This window comes from Giraffa tippelskirchi, chromosome 14 (assembly GCF_054371585.1).
Source record: "Giraffa tippelskirchi isolate mGirTip1 chromosome 14, T2T-mGirTip1v1.2.pri, whole genome shotgun sequence".
In the NCBI taxonomy this organism is placed as follows: domain Eukaryota; kingdom Metazoa; phylum Chordata; class Mammalia; order Artiodactyla; family Giraffidae; genus Giraffa; species Giraffa tippelskirchi.
Genome location: NC_137288.1, coordinates 20,175,921 through 20,202,699, shown reverse-complemented (window position 1 = coordinate 20,202,699; position 26,779 = coordinate 20,175,921). Strand labels below are relative to the sequence as shown.

The window sequence follows — 26,779 nt, the reverse complement described above, 5'->3', positions numbered from 1 at the left end:
AGAGGAGCCTGGCCAGCCACAGTCCATGAGGTCGCAAAAGATTTGGACTCCACTTAGAGACTAAACAACAAGAAGAAGAGATATTTGTTCCTAAAGAATTGAAAGGGTTACATTCTCCAAGAGTAGAAGATCTGGGATGTTCTTCTTTCTTAATATCACACGGAGTCCCTGATAATGCCTCTGAACTGGTGGTACAGCACATACAGTTATATATTTTCTCTTTAGTTTATATTTTCAAGTGGCAAAGAAAATTGAGGCCTAGGGCAGCTGGCTGCAGGGGGAGTCATTCTCTACTTAAAAGGCATTTTCTGTTTAAGTAAAAAAAAAAAATGTGGATTGTGGAGAAGTGGTATCCACTCTTCTAAAAATTCATTTTCATTTAAAAATACATGTTAAATTTGAATAAAATTCATCTTAAAATGACCAACTATGGTATGTTCTCTCTTTTTTTTTTTTGATTCTGTATATATATATATATATATATATATTTTTTTTTTATTTGCTTTGCCATACATTGACATCAAAAAGAGAACATACCTTGCTTCATGTCAAGGTATGTTCTCTTTTTGATTCATCTTAAATTTTATTTATGTAAGTGATATCAAAAATAATATATTATCCTTTTCAAAAATTAAAAAACAACCGATAATGCTGATAAGTTTTCACTATATCTCTATCTTGGTTTCTTCAATTCCTTCTGAACCGCCCTACTCCTAACGTCATCTAAGATAATTATCGTTACGAGTTTGGTGAATATTATTCCAGTATTATTAAAGTAATTTTATTATAAAATATTTTCTCATATGAGAAAATATTTTTCAATAAATGTTATTAAGATAAGAAAACATTATTAAGATGAGAAAATAATGTCAGTCTATTGCAATGAACACTTTTATGTTTTCTTGTTCAATTATCTGTGAGTTATCAAATTTTCCATCATGTAACTTGTAACATTCTCAGTAACTCTGAATTCATTTCTTGTCTCAGGAGCGGGAAAGTGTACGTCACAACACAACTGTGTTTACACTGGAAGAAGAGAGGTTTTCCCAAGAGGGATCATCCCGGAACCTCCCTCCAGGGCTCTGGGGTCCTCAGCCCTTTTTTTCAGACCTCCATCCTGTCCTTCATTTCTGCAGACCTCAGAGTTTGACTAGCTGAGTTTTCTCTGACTGTCGCTCAGTCTCACAATCCTTCTCGTGTACGCTAAACTGTAACCCTAGGTGATTCATCATTGCACTGTGTAAAGGTACAGCATCCAAAAATAGTCACAGTCCATAAAATAAAATCTGCAGAGTCATCAGAATGTGTCAGAAGATGGGAAATCCCTGTTAAGAGTGAATCGGTGGCATCTTCTCTGGCTCTGCTTCTCACCCTCCAAGTCCACACATGACCTCCATCCACCACTATCTACCACCAGGTCACAAGTAGCTCCCAGGAACACAGGAGCCAGGGATTAAAGGGCTATGTTTAAAGGCGACTAGGAATGAAAGTCAAAGACACTCAGATATTAAGAGCCAAAAACAAGTTTTGAGATAAGAGTTGACACAAATTAGTGTCCTGGTTAGGCAAGACCACAGCTCAAGACTGGACAGAGGAAATGACCCATGGCAGTTTGAAACCTATAGTCACATGCAGATGTGAGAGTTGGACAATAAAGGAGGCTGAGCGCCAAAGAACTGATGCTTTCAAATTGTGGTGCTAGAGAAGACTCTTAGGAGTCCCTTGGACTGCAAGGAGATCAAACCAGCCAGTCCTAAAGGAAATCAACCCTGGATATCCATTGGAAGGACTGATGCTGAAGCTGAAGCTCCAATACCTCGGCCACTTGATGCAGAGAGCCGATTTATTGGAAAAACCTTGACGCTGGGAAAGATTTAGGGCAGGAGGAGAAGGAGGCAACAGAGGTTGAGATGGTTGGATGGCATCACCAACTCAATGGACATGATTCTGAGCAAACTTTGGGAGACGGTGGAGACAGAGGAGCCTGGTGTGCTACGGTCCATGGGGTTGCAAAGAGCTGGACACGACTTAGTGACTGAACAACAACAAAAAGTCTTAAACTGAAATCATCACTGGGAAAAAATGACCCATGTTATAGAGATGAATCATCATGTACCTTAGCTGGATGCAAGTTACAAAGTTAAGCTTCAATGTTTGGATTTCACACTCACTGTATAATCATCTGATTATAATCTGGATGTCCATGCATGGTTGCTTACAAGAAACATTGGGCTGTGTGAGTCCAAGAACTCTTATCTGAAAATGTATGTATGTTTTTATATGTGTGCATATATGCATGTGTATAGATATTTACATGTATATGCGTATATTCAGTCTTTTTAGCTTGGTTAATGGGATTCATTACTAAGAGTGAGTAAATTCTCATGTGTCCACCTCAAGTTTCTAAAACTATAAATTAAGATCCAGATTCCAGATTGTGATAGATTTTCAAAAATAATAAAGACCACCTGGTCTTCTCAGTGCTATTTCTGCTCTAAAGTATTTTATGACTGCTATGAGAAATAACTATGGCCCTCCTGTGGAGACTCAGACCCACTTAAACAAACCTACAAAGGAAAAGTGGCATCAGGAAGGTATTAGTTTTGCACATCCACCCCCAAAAGTCAGGGAAAGAGCAGTTGTAATTTAAAAACAATGTGGGACACTTGCTCTCCCAATAAACTATGCCAAGCCTCCTTTACTTCTAAAGAACACAGGATCAAATTAATAAAATAAGAGCTATCAATAGTTGAGATCTTATAGGAAGTGAAAAATCCATAAATATGCACTGGTAAGTAATCAAACAATCTTCCAACAAATCTTTTGAGGTAATCAAGATTATTTCTATTTTTATTTTACAAATAAAAATATTGAGGCATGGAACATTAAGTATCATGTCTAAAATTTATAGCAAGCAAGAATAAGAAAGTCAGAACTGGAAGCCTAATCTGCTTCTAAAACCAGTGTTCCTCACAGCCGTGAGGAGGCCAGTGGGAAAGATCCCCTTCCAGTGGGCATCCCACTTGGGGGCCCTTGGAATGTCAGCACTGCTTTATAGTTTAAATGATAAAGTGAACTTGAAGAACTCAGCTCAACTTCCACAAATCACCACTGGAAGCACACTACCAAATAAAAATAAAGCCCAGAGTCCAGTGAAGCCTCTGCCGACTCCCTCTTCTCTATATGCTGTGTGTCTCTGTGGTCGCTCAGTCATGGCTGACTCTTTGCAACCCCATGGACTGTAGCCCGCCAGGCTCCTCTGTCCACAGACAAATTATCACTAATCTCTGCCTCCTTCATCAACTAAGTGGCCTCCTCAATATTGTCTCTTTACAGAATGAGTTGTGGATTATGGTGCCACTCAGACAGCGGCCTCGGGCCGTGGAATGTCAACTTCCGCAGACATGGGATTTTTACGCATCTCTTTATAGTCCTACATTTCCCTCAGATGCCAGGTGTAGGCTTCCTGGTAGACTTTAGTTTGTCCAAGTGACTAGAGAAGCTTAAGTCTATCCTTAGCGTATTCTTCATTTCATGAATCACCTCCCTACGTTCCCTTCTGATTCAGCTGCTCTTGGTAATAAAATCTTCTGCAGATGAAGTAGCATGGCTCTAAAGAAACAAGGAGCAAAGAACAGCACTCGAGAACCAGGAAGATTTTGAAAACCAAGGACAGCAGATTGAGCGTCACCATTTATGCATCTCAAATAGAGCCAGAAACGTGGATCACATTGCTTAAGTTGATGAAGCTGACTCTACATTTCTAATGAGACTACAATTTTATATCCTCACATTGTTTCCATGATTACCAATCTCAGGAGGAAAATGGAACTTATGAAAGCCTAGGTCATAACATATGCCATTGTCTTTAGGTTCCGGTTATACTCCAAATTAGTGGTTAAGAAGAAAATATGTATTTCCATTAAAAACTCTAGCACTCATTAAGTAATCACAACGTTTATACGTTTTCAGAACACATCGAGTTTGATTGCCACATACGAAATATCCATGACTTCTGTTAACAATCCAACAATCCAATAATAAAAACCACAATCTAGTAATGTTTAAGGCTAACACATATGCTAGAGTTAATATCTCACTTATTTTAATTATTATATTATTAGTCTATAGTATCGTAATAAAAGTCATCATTAATCTCATATTAATTATTTAAAATACTTTAGTGTTTGAATGGAGCATCACAGCTCCGCTCTGACGTTACCTCTGTAACGTGAGATTGAAATTTGAACAAAGCCTATGTACACACCAATTTAATTTACTGCCTGTTACAACCTGAGTAAAACGATACACACAAACTTTAAAAAATATGTAATTATAAGTAAATAATGTGCTGTATGTAATTTGAGTCATCTTTCCATTAAAAAAAAATGACCTCATCAAATCTCAAATTGCTGCAGCCTGATGTTCACACAGTTTAAAAATGTGATAACAATTTTTATTTAACAAATGATAACTCATCATAAAGTGAGCCAGTCAACATCACAGGCCTTTTTTAATATTAACAGTTTAAAAGGAAAATTGACATAGAACGGATAATTATATAATAACAGATAATGTGTGCCAGGCCTTGCAAATGAATACTGGGCTGCTAGGGGGCTCACTTTTCCTTTCATCACAACTCTTAGGGATTTGCATTTCTAAAAACGGGATTAGACGGCTTTATCCTAAGATCCATTTGCTTTAAAAATGATAATTTTCAGAACAACTGAATATTTTATTCAAGTTCTCCAAAGATCATTTTGATGGATACATTTTGCAGTATTGCAATTGCCTTTTCAAGTTTATTGGGATTCAAAGTATAATTAGTTTCTCTATTACAGACTGCCTCTTGAGTTACATGTTTCAGCACAATGGAAGTCCAATTAATTAACTGTGTGGCTGATGACCATGTAAACCCCTAAGTCACTATGCTTTACCTCTAGAGTAGGCTAAATTTTAAGGAAAAATAATTTCCCTTTCAGAATTTACAAAATGAAAAGAGAGAACACTGTAGGTTTGGTTCCAAATAGAACTGGGAAACTCTTTGGAAATGATAAAGTTGTCTTACAGAAGTTCTTATACTATGATAGAAAGAGAACAAAGGAAGAAAACAGCGACGGGGCAGGGGGGAAACAAGCCCCCACTTACCAGGTGTGAAATTGTACCGGGCTGAAAATCCCATAGATTCCAGCTCTCCATCAGCAAAAAATTTAATCCATAGAAATCTTCCACTGGATTTTATTACAGGTGGATTTTGTTGTCCACAAAAACGTCCAATTATTGGAGAAAATCCAAAAGGTCCATCTCGAACTTCAATATGATCAAATTTGCACTCCCAAGATGGTTCAATAGAGTACTTTTCATCAAAGTAAAGTTCAATGCACTGTCTTGGGGCAGCTAAAAACAAGAAGAAAGTAAGATTATGTGTAGAAGGTCCTTTTTAAATTTGTAGTTTGAGTTTTCTGATTCTACTTAAGATTTCATCTTGTATAATAACTTGTATCCAACTTTGACCGTGACATACAGAGAAACACTAAGGAAGCTTGTTTCAGTTAGTATCCTAAGGGATAAAATTTCTGTGAGAATGTCTAAGGGATGATTCTTAAAACTGATGAGGTTGCCCAAAATATTATCCTGATATAAAAAGACCATTTCAATGTCTTTTCAATGTCTGTTCAATGTGTTTCAATGTAACACAATGAACAAGTCACAATATTTTTGTGAGAGGCTCCTAAATCAGGTTTAAAGAGTGGAGAGGCATCTTTCTGTTACTTCTGCCATATCTTCAAGAGAAGCTAGTTTTAAAATCAAACACCACTGGAGATCTGCTTCACATGGAGTTAGTTCTACAACCATTCCAGTAGTACCAATCAGATGTCTTGGTTAGAGCGAAATGTGCATAGAGGAATATGAAGAGTAACTCTTCTAGAACACAAGTCTGATCCTGTCATTCTCAGGCTTAAACTCATTCAGAGACTATCAGCTATAAGGAAACAATCAACACAACGGACATACAGCTTTCTTCCAAGTCTCCTACAGCTCACGCAGCAGGGTCTTCCCACCTCACAAGCAGCCCGAGCTCAGGCCACTCCAGGCTTCCATGTTTTCTAAGACAGCACCCTCTTTCAAGTTTTCATGTGTTTTCCCTCTTTCTTGACTACCTGTATACTTCCAATCCAACTCCTGTTTATATAAATCTTGCTTAAAAAAACAAAAACAACAAAACCAGTACATACACACACAAAGAAAGCATCTCCCCTCTAAATCTAAATACACAAACTGTATTTGTCTGCCTTCTTCTTTCGGCTTCCCTCATAGCTCTGTTGGTAAAGAATCTCCCGGCAGTGCAGGAGACCCAGGTTCGATTCCTAGGTCGGTAGGATCCCCTGGAGAAGGAAGTGGCAACCCACTCCAGTATTCTTGCCTGGAGAATCCCCATGGACAGAGGAGCCTGGCAGACTACACACCATGGGGTCACAAGAGTCGGATCTGACTTAGTGACTAAACCACCACCAACCACCTTCTTCCTTCAGCACTCAAGCACAGTACTTGTCCTTGAGAGTGTCTCAAAAAAAAAAAAAAAAACTTTGTTGGGTGAATTGCAGTAAATGAGCTTATCTTTATAAATGTGCTTACAGCTCTCATCACAGAAGAGCAAGATCAGGTGAGCAGGTCTGTAGACCTCTGCATGGAGGCATTTGCTGAAGCCTTTCCATTCTTGCCTTGTCATGGCCAACAGTTCAAAATTCTGGCATTCTAGACTGATACTCAGTCAGGGTACTCCCAGTATAGCCATCACAGCTGTTGAAATATCCACACTTTTATCCTAGTTAGCAAACAGCTGTCTTGAGTCCTTGAGTGCTCTCCAGCCACCTGACCTTCTCCAAAGGCCAACCCCTCCTGAAATCTGAAAGTTAAGACCTGGCACAGGAGAGCCTGCTTCCCATGCAATCAGCAATCGTTCCAAATGACTACTGTTCCCTCCACACCAGTTCTTAAATATATATTGACTATCACACTTGAGTGGCTTTAAAACTAAAAGCCTTCGGTATACGCTTGTATTTAAAATTAATGCATGGGTATCAATATGTATATAGAATTGAGACATGCAATCACCTGAAAATTAGAGACTTCATTTTATAACCCAGATACTCTCTGGCTTTTCCTTCCTAGTCCACACTGCCTTTCTCATTACTTTGCTCTCCCTTACATATTAGTTTACAAAAATCTATTCTATGTATTTCTTATCTCCTGTCTTTCCAGACCAATTCACTGGATGCCATGGACATCCCAAAGAAGGGAGATTATAATAATATTTGTAGCTCCATCCGAGACCAATTAAATGAGAAAATCTGGAGGCTGACCCAGGCATCTGTATTTTTTATAAGAGTTAAAATGCTATAAATGTCCTTTGGATGAAGGTACTCATACTAACAGTCTCAATAGCAATCTCTGCATTTATCACCTGTAAACATATACTTTCATGCCAGGATTATCCACCGAACTAAATATCCACATATGCAATTTCTTCATGAGACATCTCCATAAACATGAAATTGAACATGTGGCTTTCCCTTTAACCCTCCCTTTCCCCACCCCTATTCCTTATCTGGCATAACAATTGCATCTAACACGTCACCGAGCCAAAACCCATAGAATAGTCCCAGGATGGCGTACCCTCCTGTCCCTATATCCAGTCCCTCAAGATTCAGTTTCCCAAGTACCTTTCATCGTTTTACCATCAATGTCACTTCTGCAGTTCAGGGTTTCCCTGTGGTTTACTTGGTCTTTCACAATAGTTTCCACTTTGGTTCTTTTCTTCCAGTTACTTCATCAAAATCTCAGCTTACTATTTCTCTCCTGAGATTATTTCAGTGGCACACCACTGTCTACAAGATCAAGTCCAAACTGGCCTGGGTGGCAGACGGATACCACATTCTCCTTTATCTGAGACCGCCTGCACGTCAGCCTCCTCACTTGTCCCTGTCCTTACCCTCTGCAAAAGCCCTCTGATACTACATGTGGTTAACCAACCACACCATATCTCTGAACCTCTGCACGTGCTATTTTACATAGAGAATGACTGTGTCCTGAATGGTCTTTAAAACCGAATGCAAGCATCTCTTTCTCCTTATAGCCTTGTCTTTCTCCCTGTTCCAAACACTGCTCATCTCAGAGCCACTTTAGATTGTTTACTGGAAAAGAGCATAGTCCCCAGGCCACATTGTAGGTTCCATAAGGCAAGTACCGTGTCCACTTTGCTCAATACTCTCTAAACTGTACTAATAAGAGTGGTTCAGTAAATCTTTGTGAAATGAATGAAAAAAGAGCTAGTATGAAGTATTTCAGGAAGGGTTCACAGTGATAGGAGGTTCTCTTTAGTTCTCAACTTTAAGTTTCGTCCTTGACATGAAAGAAAGACCTATCAAATTAACATGTGCCTTGCTTATAAGTAAACAGGGAGCATAAATACCTTTTGTGGTTAACTCTGGTAAGGTAACTCTGTGTATGTGTGTGTATGTGGTAGGGGGTGCACAGGTGTTTGGGAAGTTGCAAGTTTGGGGCCATTAGGTACTAACACATAATATTGAAAACTTCTATCACTAGATGAAATGTTCATATATTTTAAAAAATTGTCCTTAATAGAGAGGTGTCTACAAGGGTAATGGAAATGGAAAATGTTCAAAGAGAAGCGCATCCCTTTTTCAGCACTTTTTATCCTTCAAGCTGGGAAAAAAAAACTGATGAAGAGAAGCATTATCATTTGGAATGCTGACTTTGGCATGAAAGTATGAAAATGTCACTTTTGAGCACAAACTAAGGCTCAGAGTGATATTCAGATTGATGTTTGGAAAATATGATTATGAATTTAAAAAAAATTTAATTGGAGGATAATTGCTTTACAATGTTATGTTCTGCCTTACAACAATGCAAATCAACCATAGGTATACATATATCTCCTCCCTCTTGAGCCTGCCTCCCACCCTCCATGATTACATTTATTTCTACATGAATATGTTTTGGGTGCTTCATATTATTTAAGAGAGAAGATAACAAAAGTATAGATTATTCTACTAATTATTTAACCAATAAAAGATGAGCTTCCAAAATTGTTACACATTCGGTATAATATTAAGCCAATCATATATCCATTCCATTAATTTAGAATTCCACATCAATGAAATCAACTGCAAAATAAACTAAGTTGCTGATTTCTTTTTATTTTCCAGAATTTACCTGTTTATAAATCTTTACTAATCATTTCATAAAATAGCTCTATCCCACATTTTATAGCTGTTGGATTCACTGAGAGACATTTTATGTGTAGGGTTTCCAGAACCAATTTTTGTAATGTCTGTGTGTATAGTGGGCTTCCCCAGTGGCTAAGTGGTAAAGAATCCTGCCCGCCAATGCAGGAGACACAGGTCCGATCCCTAGACGTGGGAAGATCCCCTGCAGAAGGAAATGGCAACCCACTCCAGTATTCTTGCCTGGGAAATCCCATGGACAGAGGGGCCTAGTGGGGTATAGTCCATGGGGTTGCAAAGAGTCAGACACGACTTAACAACTAAACAACAACAACACAGCCTTTACTAATCATTTCAATAATGAGCTCGATTCCAGATTTCACAGCTATTGGATTCACTGAGAGATATTTACGTGTACAGTCTCCAGAAGCAATCTCTGTAATGTCTATATGCACACTGTCCATCCCGAGCTCAGGGACAGCCAGATCGGACTTGGCTCCAAGTTCTCTCCGGTCTGGCCCTGGCTCCCTCACCTTCTATGATGTAGATGCATTCCCGGTCAGGGGGATACTTGCTCGGATAGTTTGGAGAAGTGAAGATACCTCCCTCTGCATGTTTTGTCCAAGTTCCACACTGCACAGACTTCTGTGTTTCTGAGGTGGTTTGCTTTTCTGCAAAATAAAATTTTTTAAAGCCCCATTATCCAATTTTTTATACAACTAAAAATAGAGAGGACATTCTTACAATATCCATTAGTAAATTAATTCTAAATGCTGTCTTAGTCAAAACCAATCAATTATACACACTAGAAAATGCTCAGATATTCTGGAATATTAAGAATATGGGGAAAACAGAAAAATGCAAGTGAGGAGAGGCCTCCCACTTGAATTTTTCCAAAGAAACACACCTGTTCCTTTCTTGGTTGCTCCAGACAAATGGAGGATGATTAAACTTGCTACAACTGAAACAAAACAGAAAAATTGGGAAGATTAATGTACACTGAAATGACCAAATTCTATTAACAACATAACAATATAAAGATAAAATAATATCAAAGAAGATTATTACTGTCAACCCTTCTCAAATAACTAAGAACTTGCAAAAACTGATTCAACATGTACAAATCAGAATAATTTAGGAATCAGCTCAGGAAGTAACACCAGTTAAGAATGGTTGAGACTCAAGCTCCTAAGGCAAGTACAGACTTTGAGACCAAGAGTCAGCGTGGTCACCTACTGATGTCACATCACAGTGGGCTTTCAGGAGCATGTCCCAGCTGCCCTTTGTAAACGACCCTGCTAGCTTCTCTCAAAGAAGACACAGGGTCAGCAGGTCAAAGGATGAGAAGGTAAAGTATTTCATTAGCAATGTTATTGCATTTTAGAAATCAAATACCTCACCAAATCCTATGGCAGGTGGGGGAGGGGGACAGGGAAGAACAGTCTAATGTGGACTGAAGTCATTAAGCACCATAATAAAAATGTTTCTTTTACAAAACTGACCTACCAAGTAACCCCCGTTCTCAGCATGCTTAGGCTAGGAAATGAGTCTCTCCTAACCTTAACTTTGATGTAATTTTTTGTATTACCCAGGAATATTTCATAATTTTGAGAAAGGTTGTTTCTACAAACATTTTATTAAGGCAGATTTTCAGTATCAGAAAAAGACTCTGATCTAAAACTTAACAGTAAATCTACAAAGACCATTAAAACACTGTGCTACTGTTTTACTTGCACATCCTTGACTTACTTAATATTTTAACAAAGTCTAAAACTGAGAAAAGTATTAAAGTAATCCAGTCTTCGTAATTTCTGATTTTGCCTCCTGTACTTCTCTTTTATTATTTATTTTCTTGTCAATTATCTAAAAGCTCTCAGTTCCATTAGGCGTATAATCATAAGTCCACTTAAAATGCTTTTGGATAAGGGCAGGTATAATCCACAATGATTTCCTCAACGAAAGTTCAGGACAGGATCCTAAAAATGCATCCATGAAGACTGTTCCAGGAAAAGTATATGTGAGCCCTGATATTAGTGTTTGAGAAAGGATGTCAATTATTTCACTTGTACTCTAGCCTGGTCTTCTGCTTTTAGATTAAAACACCGGTTGTTATTGTCTGTGTTCACGTAGGAAAAAAAAGTCTTACTTTTAACTCGCCATGTTTACACACACACACACACACGTTTACAGCCACCAATACCAAGCTGCTGGTTTGGTGTTTCTACTCTGCTTCTCCTGTCCGGATGGAACCGCACTGTGGAATGTGTCCTGTGATGAACACAGCAGCAACGCCGGTCTCCTGGCTGCGTGGCACGGGCAGCCTCATCCTCCCTTTATCCTGTGAGAGTCCCACCACGGATCTTCTTATCCTGCCTTTTACTCGATGACTTCTGACGCTATTTGCCTTCAACCCCCCGCCTTCCCCTGAACCGCACGCGAACCGCACACTCGTGAAGCGACACTCGAGGTCTGTCTACACTCTCCGAAAGAGTTGAGGCTGGCACTAGCGCTACCCTCGAGCGTGGCGTTGAGGTGGCTCACAGACTACCCACCGGAGGGGCGACACGGGCCCGCTGGGCTCCAGAAGCCCCTGAAAGGATCGTTCCTTCTCCTCCCCGGAGCTGTCGAGCCCGCTCTCTCCCCCTTTCCACGTGCTACCTCCCCGGGACCCGCTCCCCGTCCTCTGCCGCACGCGCGCGTCTCCACGGCGCACTCGGTACCCTCCACCCCCAGACGCCCCTGCGCACGGCGAGGCTGTTTTCCTCTGCCGACTCTGAGCTCCAGGGACCACCGCCGCGCGCCGCCCCCACGCCGGGTCGAGGATGCTGCAATACAGAAAGTTTACATCTGCCCCAGACTCGCGGGGACTGCGGGGTCCGGTGAGGGCGCGGCGGGGGCCAGGCTCTCCCTGAGCGCTCGGCCACGAGGGGAGGGAGGCGGGGAGGAGGGTCCCCGGGGCGGCCCGGCGCGGCGGGAAAAGGTACTCACTGTGAAACAAACTGCGTCCATAGATCATGTCTGTTCCTTACACCAGAGGCTCCAGGCTCCACTAATTCCATTTAGAGACGGGAAGACTTCCAGTGGTCAGGGAGACGACGGAGTCGAGAGAGGGTTTAGAGGTGCAAACCGTGAACAGATGAAGAGCCGGGGGAGAGAGGCGGGGGAAAGCCAGCGATCCGAGCCCACACAGCAGCAAGATCCGAGTCCGCGCGTCCTCCGCCCCGGGCTCGCGCTCGCGCCCGCTCGCCCTCTCACCGCCGCGAAGCCGGCAGCATCCCGGCCGTGACGCTCGCCTCACGCCCGGGCGCCGGGCGCCTCCATCAGCGCCGCCGGCGGCTGCTCCCGCCCCCTCTGCATCACCGCCGCCGCCGCGGCTGGCAGGAGGGCGCGCGGGCGGCGGCGGGCGCGGGGCGAGCACTGGGGCGCTCCAGCCGGGGCCGGGCAGGGGCTGAAGCCGCGCTGCGCGGCGAGGCGGGGGCCGGTCCCGACCGACGGCAGCGACGGAGCGCGCGGCGGCGGCGGCAGCGGCGGGGACTCGCTCAGTCCCCGGTTTCATACACCACGAGCAGCAGGTCGGAGCAGCCCTCCTTGGTCCAGCCCTTGGGGATCGTCCGCTGAGGCATCGAAGACTGGAGGAGGAAGGGGTCCGTCATCGGCTTGCCGGGCTCCGCGCCACCTCTGCGATCTTGCGGAAAGAGGAGCGGGTGGGTGGGCGTCTGGGAGGAGGGCTGCAGGGTGGTGGCGGGGAGACCAGGGTGGCGGGGGGGTGGGGGGGAGGCGGGGACGGGAACGGGGCGGGGAGGGAGCGGGAAGATGGCAGAGTTACCAAGTGGGCGCCTGAGTCATAGCCCGGGGCGGCGTGACCCTACGGGAAGCCCGCGGCCCCGCGTGCAGCCGGGCAGCTCCGCTCAACCGGCGCCCCCGTGGCTGGTGCGCGGCCGAATGGGGCGGCGGCGGCTGCAAGGACATCACACCCGCTCCGATCCTGGGGGTGGGGCGAGGGGGAGAGGGGCGAGGACCAGGCTGGGAGCCGTCACTCCGCCAGCCCGGGCTGAGGGGGCCAGAGGGCGCCGGGCAAATCCGGAGCTGGAGCCTCGTGCCGGCTAAAAAGGCGAGGGAGGAAGAAGGGCCAGCAAGTGCAAATCCCTCTCCGGGTTCACATGTTCACTTTTGAAAAACGCCTAGAAACTGCGATCGAGCTGTCCCCCGCGCCCCACAGTCCATCTGGCTAGAGGAAGCGGGTCCCGTCTCCCTTCGGGGGTGACGACTTAGCCGTATACTCCGGGCTCAGGCTGGGAGACCGGGCAGGGGCGCGCCGGAGGCGAAGGCAACATTAAAAGTTTCGCGTTTTATCGCCTGGCCTGACGCGGAGGTCGCCCCAGACAAACCGTTCGGGCAGAGGCACCGGCTTCTAGCGCATTTCCTTCGCCTTCCCCAAGATCTTTTTTAAAAACCCCAAGGCAAACACCGATCACCTCCCATCCCACCCCAATATGGACAGACGCGCGCGCGCGCAGCGCGTTAAACTCAGAGAGGGGAGGGAAAAAAAGAGTTGCTGGGGAAACAACCCCGAAAAATAAATCCAGCTTCTAAAATGAGAATAAATGAACATGGAAAACCGTAAACGCGAGGTGGCCCGAGGAGGGCTGGAGCGCGTGGAGCGGGGCGTCCCTGCCTGGACGCTGCGGTACCCCCACCTCCCTCCCCGGCTGCGTCCCGCCCTCCGGCCTCTGCGCACACAGCCCGAGCCCACCCGCCTCCGGCTGCACCTCGGAGCCCCGCGGAGGCCGTCGACCCCCAGGCCCCGCCTCGGTGGCCCCGGACCCCAGCGCGCCCAGCCGGAAACCCCCACTCCACCGCGGGGACTGGGACTTGGGGGGGCATGGCGGCGGGGAGGAGGCGGGCGTAGCAAGAATTCGAGGAGGTAGAAAGCTGAGGGGCGCTGCGCCGCCGAGACTAGGTCACCTTAAAAGGCAGAGAGGAAAGGGCCGTGAGCGCGGACCGGCAGCCGGGCCGCCCCCTCCTGGCACCTGCTGCTGCGGCGCCAGGCCGCCCACGGGCGTGCGCGCGCGCGGAGGACACGGGATGCTCGCGGCCGCCCTGCCCTCAGGTTCCCAGCAAAGCAGCGGCGAGAGGGTGGAGGTCTTCCTGCCAGTAATCTGAGATGAGGTATAATGAGATGACCCCGAGGCCAGAGAGGATCCCCCAACCCCGGAAGCAACCGCCAAGACTCCTTCCTTCCAGCTTTTGGCTCCTTGATACCGGGCAGCTGCAAGTCCTCGACGGTGGGGTACGGTGGGGTAAAGTGATGACATAGAGAGGGGTGTGTGTGTGTGTGTTTCTGTCCATTTGGTGAAAAGTGAGTAGATGGGGCAGGGTGGGATGGAGAGCTAGAGCAATAGATGTGTGTGTGTGTGTGTGTGTGTGTGTGTGTGTGTGTGTGTCTGTCCATTTGGTGAAAAGTGAGTAGATGGGGCAGGGTGGGATGGAGAGCTAGAGCAATAGATGTGTGTGTGTGTGTGTGTGTGTGTGTGTGTGTGTGTTTCTGTCCATTTGGTGAAAAGTGAGTAGATGGGGCAGGGTGGGATGGAGAGCTAGAGCAATAGAGGGAGACCGCCAGACTGGGTGAAAAGGGAAGGGGGAAGGGAGAGAGAGAGATCTAGAGACAGAGACAAGAGAACGCAGAGGGAGAGAGACTGCTCGCCCGCAGAGAGCCATCTCCTTCAGAAGGCGTGCCTGCGACAGGAGCTGAGAGCTCGAGAGAAGAACCAGGGTGAGCCAGGGTGAGCCGATGGGTGGAGAGCCGGAGAAGTATCTCGGAAAACTGGTGTGTACCTGCCCACGTTTCTGCTCGTAAAAGGAAAGGATCAAAGTGGGAAATAGTCAGCAGGTCCGCGTGCGGTTCTTGTGCCAGCGCGGGGTGTGTGCGTGCGTGTGTGCGTGTGTGCGTGTGTGTGTATATGTTGGGGTGGGGGCTGAGTGCATGGGAGTGAAGTCAAGGAAAACTACCAGTTAGTAGATGGTGAATAGATATCAAGAAAACAGGTCGTCTATGGGCAAGGGAGGACCATTAAAAACGGCCAAAGATGTATAAGTTGATAGTAGAATGTTGACATGTTAAAGACTGGATGGTAATTATTTCTTGCATCCAAAAATATTATTTATGAAAGTGACTTTTGGGGGGAAAAAATCCTTCAATGAAACAGTGGCAACGTTAAAATTTTTCTTAAGGGAAATCTATTTCTCAACAGCAGTTTAAGGTAGAAGAAGTTGGTCTTTGCTAAATCCATCCACTCAAGTATGTCTAACAATTTGCCACCCCTCACGCTCCGTTTGCTTCCCCAGGACATGGGTCTTTGTAACTTAACTAAAGAAGTGGGCACTGAAATATTGCTAGACCAGTGTGTGGGCCTCGCTTGGGAAGGGGGTATCCAGGAAACTCGAAGAGGAGATCCAGAGGGCAAAGAGGAGGGGCACCCAAACCTTTTGTCCACGTGGTAATTCCTCCAGTCTCCTATTGGCCAGCATGTCTGTCTTTGAGATCAGATTCTCATAAATAGGGGCCTCTTTGATCTCTGACTACCCCTGCCTCCTGGGCTGTGCCTGAGGCTGAAGCACTGTTGTTGTTCAGTTGCTCAGTCATGTTCAACTCTTTGCAACCCCATGGACTGTAGCAAACCAGGCTGCTCTGTCCTCCACTATTTCCCAGTTTACTCAAATTCATGTCCATTGAGTCAGTGATGCTCTCTAACCACCTCATCCTCTGCTGCCCCCTTCTCCTCATGCCTTCAATCGTTCCCAGCATCAGGGTCTTTTCCAATGAGAAGGGTTGTACTTCTACTCAAACCTCAGAGTCGATGTTCTGAGCCTGCATATCCTGAACCTGGAGAGAAGCTCCATGAGAGAGGTGCTCAGGTCCTCTCTTCACTCCCCAAGAGACAGAGTCAGGCAGATGCTAAGGCTTTTGCTCCACTCCCTGAATCCTTACAGGTTATGGCTGCACCTTCCCCCTTGAAGATTTCATTCATTTTCCTGCACACACACATGCACAAGTCCTGTTAACCATCCACCACATCCTGCTTGCTTGGCAACTTGCCTTCTCCCTTTTGAGTCACGAACCACCACTTGCTGAGTAATGCTACCTCACTGATGGGGACCCACGATTTTTTACGTTCTGAGAAAAAGCAGCATATGGGAAAAGTTTAGCTTCTCCAAGGGAAGGTTTTGCATACACATAGCCAGATTTCAAGATGTGATTATTTTGACAGAGAAAGCTCATAAATGGATAGCTTTGATAAGTTCAATGTGCTGTCCTAGAAAGAGGGGACTTTGTCACAGTTCTCCAAAGTTAGCATTAAAATAGAGACTACTTATAGGATTGAAGGCAGAATTAATGCCTTTTGAGCCCAATCAAAGTGTCATTGGTTTCCTTTGAAGAGTGCACCCTATAACAATGAATGATAAGAAGGAATTCTAAAACCCTAAAAAGAATTGGGGGGTTCCATGGTGGCTTAGTGGTAAAGAGTCCACCTGCCAATGCAGAAGACAGTGGTTCAACCTGTGGGTCGGGAAGATCCCCTGGAGAAATAATGACTGGCCACCCCAGTATTCTTGCCTGGAGAATCCCATGGACAGAGGATCCTGGCGGGCTATAGTCCATGGGATCCCAGATGGGTTGGACATGACTTAGTGACTAAACAACAACAACAAAAAGAATTGGTGTAGGACACTTGCTCTTCTGATTCAGAAGAAAGTATTTATCTGCACACGTGTGGTTCTGTATAGAAACTAATAAAGCTCCAGGCCTACTAGGGGTCTTTTGTTAATTCATCTGAACTATTGGCATCTTCTTCAAGGTTTTTTTTTTAAATGACTAAAATGGATGGTGTTACCAAAAAAATGACTATAATCAATAGTGCTTCCCATACATTCTGTATTAGTCTCTTGAAAGTCTCCTAACATATTTTAAAGTTCTGTTTCTTCCATTTTATTAACTCAATATACAAGTCATAATGTCAGTTTATGAAAAACAGGTCATAAATAATTGCTGCCAGACAGTGGAATTTTTAAAAATGATCTGCAGTATTCTAGTATGAAACTAGGTTTAAGCAGTATTGTTAAAGTCATTTCTTTTCAATCTATAAATGTATCCTGACAGGTAGAAAATATGCATAAAACAGAAGACAGGTAAAACCTTTAAAATCTCACATTTAAGCCAGATAGGATATGTTATGAAAATAGGTAAAATAAAATATAATTTTCTTCCTAGTATGAATATGTTGTATTATATCACAAGAATATTAGCCTCTTGTGAGCAAGAGCTTTCACAGGACTACATTACTCAGCCTATTTTCACCTGTACTTACAAATATATGGTTGTTATCCATCTTTCACGCTGAGACCTGCTTTTCCTTGTAGGGCTATGTGCTAAGTCGCTCCAGTCATGTCCGACTCTTTGCGACCCTGTCCATGGAATTCTCCAGGCAAGAATACTGGAATGGGTTGCCATGCCCTTCCTCATCTTGTTTCATATTTAATGGTAATTGTCCTCCAGGAAAAATGTATTACCATGTCTGGAGAAATGTGAGGGGAATAAAAAAGCTCCATTACCTACCGAACTATACCAGGTACACTTTAGAAAAAACTTTATTTTTCTGCTGGTTCATTTTTAATTGACAGTGGCTTAGAAACAAGAAGATTTGTTAGTAACCACTGGCCTAATGAAATCGCTAGTAGTCTATAAACCAGCATAAACTAAAGGAACTTTTCTAAGGATATGGACTGAGATTGAGATGTTCATTGTTCTGTACCCACTCACTGTTATTTTGGGGGAGAAAACAAGCCTCCATCAGGGGTTTAAAAAGGATTTAGTCATATTTAGATAAGATAAGTTAAGGTGAAGAATAAATCTACATATTCCATGTCAAAACATCTGTTAATGACTATAAGCAAGACTACTTAAAATTGCCAAGTTAGATATGTTAATGGTACTTGTGGGTGCCAAAGATAATTTTTATCTTTAAGTATATAAAGTAATAGCATCACTTAAGTTTACGTCTTTTAACTATTTTAGGACATATTGTGTTATTATTATCATGATTTATTGGATATTATGTGGATGATTTGGAAAATAGTTGTTGTCCTAAGTTAACATTCAGAGTTATTTTCAACAAGTAAAAGGAAAATAATAAAAGAAAAAACTTACTTGTTGAAAATAACTCTGAATGTTAACTTAGGACAACGTTTATATCTGACTCATGGTATAATTCAAATTCATGATTCTTAGGAAAGAAACAAGCTTTGGTGCATGGAAATAAATTAACAAATATATATATTGTAATAGCAAAGTCATTTATCTATTTATTTATCTATTGTTTCTTTGACTTGCCATTTTCTGTTATACTCAATATGTTGCAAGGAAATGTCCCACATGTTTTCATTTCCTTTTGCAAGACAAAAAGAGAAATTTAAGATAGCTCTTTACCCCGTTTTTAGGGCAGACAAATTTGTAAAAAAGTACAGTTTCAGGAAGGAGTGATACTGCAGCAGAATTTGTGCCAAGCAGTTACAGTTACTTTTTTTGTTTAAATCAAGAAATGATGTCATCAGTGCTTTTTAGTAAATGGATCATTTAAACTAATATTCTGCAAAATAGTTTTCTAATGACATGCACAGTTAATTTTTATACATTTTTCTGGGAAGTTAAAGGATTTATTACAGTTATTACAAGGTTGTATACAATACATGACTCCTTTCACAATTACACTTCCTTCATGAATGATGCTTTCTAATGAAGAAAAGGTTTTCAGAAATGACATAAAGTAGTAGCTTGTGGAGGAGAGCTCTGAAGGCTGTTAACACAGCACTCTGAGCACAGTGGGTTTTTGTCAAAGAAACAAACAGGTAAGTAAAGTGAAAATAGTTCTTATATATGCATAGAATAGAAATTTGAAGATTTTATTTAAAAATGTGTGTCCTTAGGTTTTTTTTTTTTTTTTTTGACAACTGTAATGTGGGAGACGTGCCTTGGTATTACAGGAACTAGATGTTCTCATGAGGTCAGATCATGAGAACCAAGTTAATATGAGTTAAAATCTCAGAGGACTAAGTTACAATTATTTTAATTTGTAACTAAAGCACAGCATAGTTCTTTTGGTCCAAAGGTTTATAAGCTGATGCTTTTGAGTAATGCATTTTGTTAAGTCCAATTCAAGATAATTCTTACTGCACTTAAAAATCATTATTGTACCACAGTTTACTAACATTCCTAAATGTTAGCAATTTATTAATCTGAAAGAACAACTGATAATTCATGACGATCTCCTCCATCCTCAGCTATCCCTAGATACTATGCTGGGAATATCTGCACCATTTTATCATTTCATTTGTACTAACATATAGTTTTCCATCACTGTCAGTATTTTTACACCACCAGTTATGAATATGTAGGACTTGGAATGGAGTGGATTTTCTGACTTCTGTGAGTGTTGGGTTTGAAATCCTCCGTCTTATCCCATCCTATCATTTTAGAATGAAAAAAAAAAATAGACCAGAAGAAGTGATTTCCACAATCCCACTTCATTTGTAACATAATGACTGATGGAATCTAGATCTTCTAATTCACAGCCTGGGAAAAAAGTAGGAAGAAAAAAAAAACAAACTTGCTACTCAATTTGGATTTTTTTCACCTGAGTTTAAAGGAAAGCCCTAATTTTTTTTCTGCTTTTTTTCACTAATCATGTCCAGCCAGGGTATGTGTACCTCCAGAGCCACTGCTGAATGTAATAAGTACATCCATGAATGTGAAAGTGTTAGTCACTCAGTGATGTCTGACTCTTTGTGACCCCATGGACTGCAGTAGCCTGTTAGGCTCCTCTGTCCATGGAATTCTCCAGGCAAGAATACTGGAATAGTTTGCCATTCCCTTCTCCAGGGGATCTTCCTGACCCAGGGATCGAACCCGGGTCTCCAGCATCGCAGGCAGATTCTTTACCTTCTGAGCCACCTGGAGGAAGTGCATTTTAAGAGAAAGCTCAGAGAACGGAAACTCCTTGACATACAGAAGGTGAAAATGGAGAATGGCAGAGATTGTCGTGTTGTTATAAATTCTTACTGAAATAAATGAGTAATTACACACACACACACATGCACCCAACATAAGGAGAGGCAAGGTAAGCAGACATTGGCAGTTTTGTTAAACTTTCCAGCACTGTATAACGCATGCCAACATTTCTTCTGCCTCTGATAACAATTTCTGCATTATCTTCTCAGCTGCCACTAACAGTCTCCTTAAGGACCTTTCGGCTTCCACCTTCTGCTCAGCACCAAATCCAATGACACGTGCTTTAGCTCTTTGTTTTTTAATTGCCATGTAGCATACTGCTGCGGAAAAGGCAATGGCAACCCACTCCAGGATTCTTGCCTGGAGAATCTCACGGACGGGGGAGCCCGGTGGGCTGCTGTCTATGGGGTTGCACAGAGTCGGACACGACTGAAGCGACTTAGCAGCAGCAGCAGCAGCAGCATACTGCTGCAAGACCGTTAAGAAAGGAGATTGTGAGACAGTGCCTTGGTTGTGCTCTACGAGGTACCAGTGGATGGGGCCAGAACTGAGGATCGGCTTCCAAGACACCCCCTTCCTTCCCACGTCTGATGCCTCGGGGCCGCTCGCTCTTTCACTCCTCCAGCCTTAAGCAGCGATGCCTGACTCCCCGGTGCTTTTCCGCGTGGCCTGGACTTCCCACAGCGTGGCAGCATCAGGTTGTTTACATATCTTACAGTGGCTTCTTGATGTATGAGTAACAGGGAATAGAAGCCGTAAGGCCAGTGAAAGTGTCCCCTTCAACTAGCACATGATCATGTCGGTCGCATTCCACCGAGCAGAGCAATCGCAAGGTCCACTCAGATACAGAGGAACAGAGAAGTGGATAGTAAATCCCGTCTGTGGCAAAGTGACGTAGTCGCGTTGCAGACAAACATATGCGACTGGAGGTGGTGTGGAGGCCATCTCTAAAAAGCATGATCGCTCATCTTTGAAATGGAAACGAATGCTTCTTTGTAGGTTATTTTGTATTTTAAAACCAAGGAATAAAGAAGAGAATATCAGTGGTACAATTTAGTAGGTACATAAATTGTATCTTTTATATAATTTTGATTTTATTAAAATGTACTTATTTGTTACTGTAATGTTATTATTCATTACTGTGACGGGTACTGTGTGGGTTTACAGTTTTTTCTCATTTAAAGATACATTAATGTAATTTGTGTGTGTGTTAGTCACTCAGTCGTGTCTGACCCTTTGCAATCCCATGGTCTGTAGCCCCCCAGGCTCCTCTGTCCATGGAGTCCTCCAGGCAAGAATACTGGAGTGGGTTGTTGCTTCCTACTCCAAGGATTTTCCCCACGCAAGGATTGAACCCTGGTCTCCTGTTTTGCAGGCAGATTCTTTAACCATATGAGCTACCAGGGAAGCCCTTAATGTAATTTATAAAGGTCAGCACTTTTTTTTCCTTTTTTGTACTGTAATATTTGTGATACAGTAATATGTTAAAACTTTCATAAAGTCTCTGAGTTTCTTAAAAAAAAAAACATTAAAAATATGATCTCTCAGACCTTCCCTGTTACTAGCTCTGGGCTGGCAAGCATCAGGATGAATGTGAGGCTGAGAGCAATATAAAGGGAGACCAGAGGTATGCTAGTCTGGGGCCAAAGATGCCCCAATCCAGTTTGTACAATGGTTGTTAAGCAAATAGAATCAAAGCAAATAAATATCATGAAAAAGATGCTGTTGTATACTTACAGAAAAAAGAAACGTGGTGAGTTGATATAATGTTCCTGAACATGTGTACAGCTAAAATTTAGCCTCAGATTAACATTTTTTTTAAAAAAAAGAACTAATGAAAAAATAGAGAAGTATATGAAATATTCATTGCAGTTGAAGATTTTTAACACAGTCCCCTCAGAAACTGACTGATTAAATACATTTTGAATTAGCGGGGTGTCCCTGGTGGTCCATCCAGTGGCTGGGACTCGCTGCTCCCGATGCAGGGGGCCTGGTTAATCCCTGGTCAGGGAGCTAGACCCCACGTGCTGCAACTAAGACCTTACAGTGAGGATCAAGGATCCAGCATGCCACAACCAGACCCAGCACAGCCAAATAAATAAATGCACAAATATTTTAAAAATAAATAAATAAAACTTGCAAAACCTGGGAACATACATAGGTAAGATCGATTTTTTTTTAATGTAAGCAGAAATTGAATTCAACATACCAAAATGAGTTTACTACTCATTTTAAACTCCTATTAAACATTTATTAAAAACAAATATATGCAAAACACAAAGCTGGTAAATTCAACCAATAAACATACAGAACTAATATCAGAATAAAATAATATATCCTCCTGAAGTCATTATTCTTGCTCTAACAAGTCAACTAAGCATTCTTGAAAATTGGGCTTGCCAAAAATATCTTTCTTTTCACTCTTAAATTGAAATGATAAGTTACGAGCCTTTAAATTTCAGTTTCTCAGTGTGTTTTTCTCTAATACTGACAACAGCTCTACTGGCCCTTTTGTGTCCCATGTTTCTTTTCAGGAAGTTCTTGTCAGTGTAATTCTTCGTTCCTGAGATCTGTGTTGGTTGTGTTCTTTTCCATTTCTTCATAATCTTTAAAAAATTCTATTGCAGTTGATTTTATTAAATGTTACTATTGTGATTCTAGATGCTTATTTTTTCTAAAATATTCTGTTCAGTATTTATATGTGTTTTTGGTTCTAGGTCTATAACATTCTTTGTTATTATTAACACAAGATATTTCTTTCCATTTTTTTCTTATTATCCTCCCCGTCTTTCATTCTGAGATGTGTGCCTAACCTTACATGTATTCTTCATATCCAAGAGTTTGTTTCCTGATACCTTCTGGGATAGTATTTCAACATAGACCATTTCAATACTCTCACTTTACTTAACATTTTAGGAATGATCATTTTTGTACCCAGTATTTCTAATGTATTCTTCTTCGGTGAAACTTATTAATTGCTGTAAAATAAATCAACTCAAAACCTAATGGCTTAAAACAATAATCAGTTTATTTGCTCATGATTTTGTGGGTCAACAGTTTGGGCTGGGTTCAGCTGGATAGTTTTCCTGCTGTTCTGGTCTGGGGTCATTTACTTGGGAGTCATCACTTGGTGGCTAAATTAGGGTCAGATGGTCTAAGATTGTGGCATGCAGATTCCTTGCATCCTTTCAGAGTGCTTACACAGCAACTGTGAAATTTTTTGTTATCCCCTGGGACTAGTAGCTGTCTTGATATGATGCTTATGTAAAGAAAGAATAGCCCTTTAAGTCCTAGCTTGCTCTTCTCCACCTGAAATTAGGAAATGGGAGTTTGGAGTGTGTCTTGGGTCAGAAAAACTCTAATGTTTTCCTCCTGAGTTAGCCGTTCCCCAGACCTTGCCCCATCTCATAATAGCCCTGCCCCAGGTATTCTTCTTTTTTTTTTTTTTTAATAAAGAAATTCTTTTTAACTGGAGGATAATTGCTTTACACTGTCGTGTTGTTTTCTGCCACTCATGAACATGAATCAGCCATAAGTATACACACGCCCTCTGTGTCTGGAACCTCCCTCCCACCTCCCACCACATCCCACCCCTCTAAGTTGTCACAAAACAGCAGGCTTTGAATTCGAGTCTCCTGTGTCTCCTGCACTGGCAGGAAGATTCTTTACTGCTGAGCCACCAGGAAGACTTAGCTAACAATTAGTGCTTGCTTTAGGTGTCCTTGTCAAGTCGTTCAATTCTGAGTTACAGGAAAGTTCCTCCGTATCAAAAATGTCTTACTGATATTTGTATTTTGTCCCCAGCATGGCACCTTCTCATTAATTCCCAGGGTCTACTAATAATTATGTTCCTTTCAAAATAATAACAGAATTTTTCCCCATCAGGACATGGTTATCCTTGAACCTAGTTATTGGTTGAGACTCAATGAATGAGGTTTAGGAACTGAGTTTTATATCATAAGTGGTTGTGTATATTCAATTTAGAAAATAATTGTCTTCCTGTATTTGAGCAAATGTTAGAGCTGGAGTTCAGAAATAAAACAGAGCTCATCATCTTTTTGTACATTGAGTACAGTCTGTTAAATTTACACACAGTTAGTTGTTTACTTTTGTCACACAAAACAATTCTATTTCCAAGTCTGAATGAGGTATTCCTCAATACATTCATGTAGCTACCATGACAATTCCACTGGAAAACACACTCAAACAACAGGAAAAATATTTGTAACAGATGCTGCTGCTGCTGCTGCTAAGTCACTTCAGTCATGTCCGACTCTGTGCGACCCCATAGACGGCAACCCACCAGGCGCCCCCGTCCCTGGGATTCTCCAGGTAAGAACACTGGAGTGGGTTGCCATTTCCTTCTCCAATGCAGGAAAGTGAAAAGTGAAAGTGAAGTCGCTCAGTCGTGTCCGACTCTTCACGACCCCATGGACTGCAGCCTACCAGGCTCCTCCATCCATGGGATTTTCCAGGCAAGAGTACTGGAGTGGGGTGCCATTGCCTTCTCCATACGGCTGTAGAAGCCTACAATATGTATTAGAAATGATTCCGGAGAATTCAGAGGGGTAGTCAAACTAATGCCAAATATATCACTTGTGCAAATTTGTGGTCATGACAATCATCTTAGTGAACAGAGATTTATCTTTTTTGTTTGTTTTGGGAGTTTATCCCAGATGACTTTTTATATGACAAAGTCCTCTAGGGTAGAACAAAGCTCTTATATAAAGCTTCTTCTTTGTGAGTGCTTGTTTTCCTTTTCCAGAATGTTCTGAATTGAATAAAGAGAGTAGTTTTGTAAAGGAGTGAGAGAAGAAGGGGCTTCCCAGGTGGCACTAGTGATAAAGAACCCGCCTGCCAAAGCAAGAGACATATTAAGAGACTCGGGTTAGATTCTTGGGTTGGGAAGATACTCTGGAGGAGGAAATGGCAGCCCACTCCAGTATTCTTGCTGGAGAATCCCATGGACAGAGGAGCCTGAAGGGCTACAGCCCATGGAGTGGCAATGAGTTGGGCACAACTGAAGTGGCATAGCACACTCACACCCATGCGTGAGGAGAGGTCAGACTGATTCATGAAGAATCAATGTGTTTTCCTAAAGTAACACTCCTTACACAGCTACTGGATACTCTCTGCACATCCAAGGCCATCTTACCTAGGTACTGAAACTGATGGTATAGATTACTTTCAAAAAGAATAAAATGATTATAATTTTGATTCCCCAAAATAGGGAAAAAATGCTCAATAATAAATGAAAATACATTAGATGAATAGAAAAATGATAGATAAAGTGAAAATGAATATTCATATGTTGGACTACAATACCTTATTTTACCTAACTGGAATATACTTTCAAGAAACACCTCGTCCTTCTTTCTGAAAGGAAGGATTCGCCTTTCCTTAGAAAATCTAAATATTTCAAAGTTGAAACATATTGTTTTTGTTACCCTTAGCAATAAGGATTTTTTATAATTTATTCTTGGTATATAGCTTTGACTCATTTTTAAAATTTTAGGCACATAGCTTGGGATTCATAACTGCATACAGATGGATAGAGGTGCTTGAAAATCTCCTCTTGTAGAATACCAAATATAAAATTAAAGCCTATTATTGTAAGGAGAATGTGGATTAAACAATGAAATGTGGAAGTTAATTTTTAAAGAGATTATTCAAATATAACATTTGCACTTTCCTTAAATAATATAAAATATATAAATACATTTGTCCACTTCTGCTTCCAAGAGTAGAGAGTGATTTAAGGTCAGCTAACTAATGCATTAAATTCTACAGCCAAAGTGATTGGTCAGTGATGAACACTTGACCAAATCAAGCAAATGTTATACTTGACATTATTTCTGTCAAATGTTCAAAGAGAGTCCACTGATACGGGTATTGGCATATAATAGGAGCCAGATGGATGCTTCCCTTAAGACTTTATGAATATGGCTAACTGGCCTATTAAGTATTATTTAAACCTGTTGGACTACTCAGTAATGCTAATTTTATGCTAATATACTTTGCATATTTTCTTACAAAGGATGTTATGCTATATGATATATACTATGGGATAATGCAGATAGACTTGGAAAGAAGCATGCAGGGTTTTCGGGCATGGATAGCCACCAGAAAGGAAAAAATGAGCCTGGGGATGTTTAGGACCCTCAGACAAAGCCAATTCTCTATTTTCTCAGGGAAAAGAACGGAAACAAATTATTCTTTATAATTTGCGCTTCTGGATTAAATTGAGCCTAAAGTACTACTCCTGTGTTTTTCCATTTTATGAGTCGATGAGTTCAGTTTTGCCAAAGTCAGTTTGCATTGATTTATTGTCATTTGTGCAGGAAAAGAGCTCTAATTGATACAACACAATTTAGAGTAATTTTATCTGACAAAATCTTATTCCAGTCAGATGGACAGCAGGTGTAGGAGCACAGAGTCCAGACTCTTTAGGTTTTGTCCCGAGTAGAAT

The 26,779-nt window shown here is 42.2% G+C and overlaps 1 protein-coding gene across 1 annotated transcript in view; it reads right to left on the bottom strand.

Annotated features, from left to right (window-relative positions):
- The window catches only part of NETO1 (neuropilin and tolloid like 1), a 96,502-nt gene extending 84,228 nt beyond the window's left edge, over positions 1-12,274 (bottom strand). Inside the window, exons 1-4 of the mRNA XM_081561971.1 lie at positions 12,237-12,274; positions 10,156-10,209; positions 9,782-9,919; positions 5,149-5,397 (exon numbers count right to left, since the gene is read on the bottom strand). Coding sequence (XP_081418097.1) covers positions 5,149-5,397; positions 9,782-9,919; positions 10,156-10,209; positions 12,237-12,264 — 469 coding nt within the window. The 5' untranslated portion in view covers positions 12,265-12,274. The remainder of the gene's footprint in view (positions 1-5,148; positions 5,398-9,781; positions 9,920-10,155; positions 10,210-12,236) is intronic.
- Positions 12,275-26,779: the final 14,505 nt, after the last annotated feature.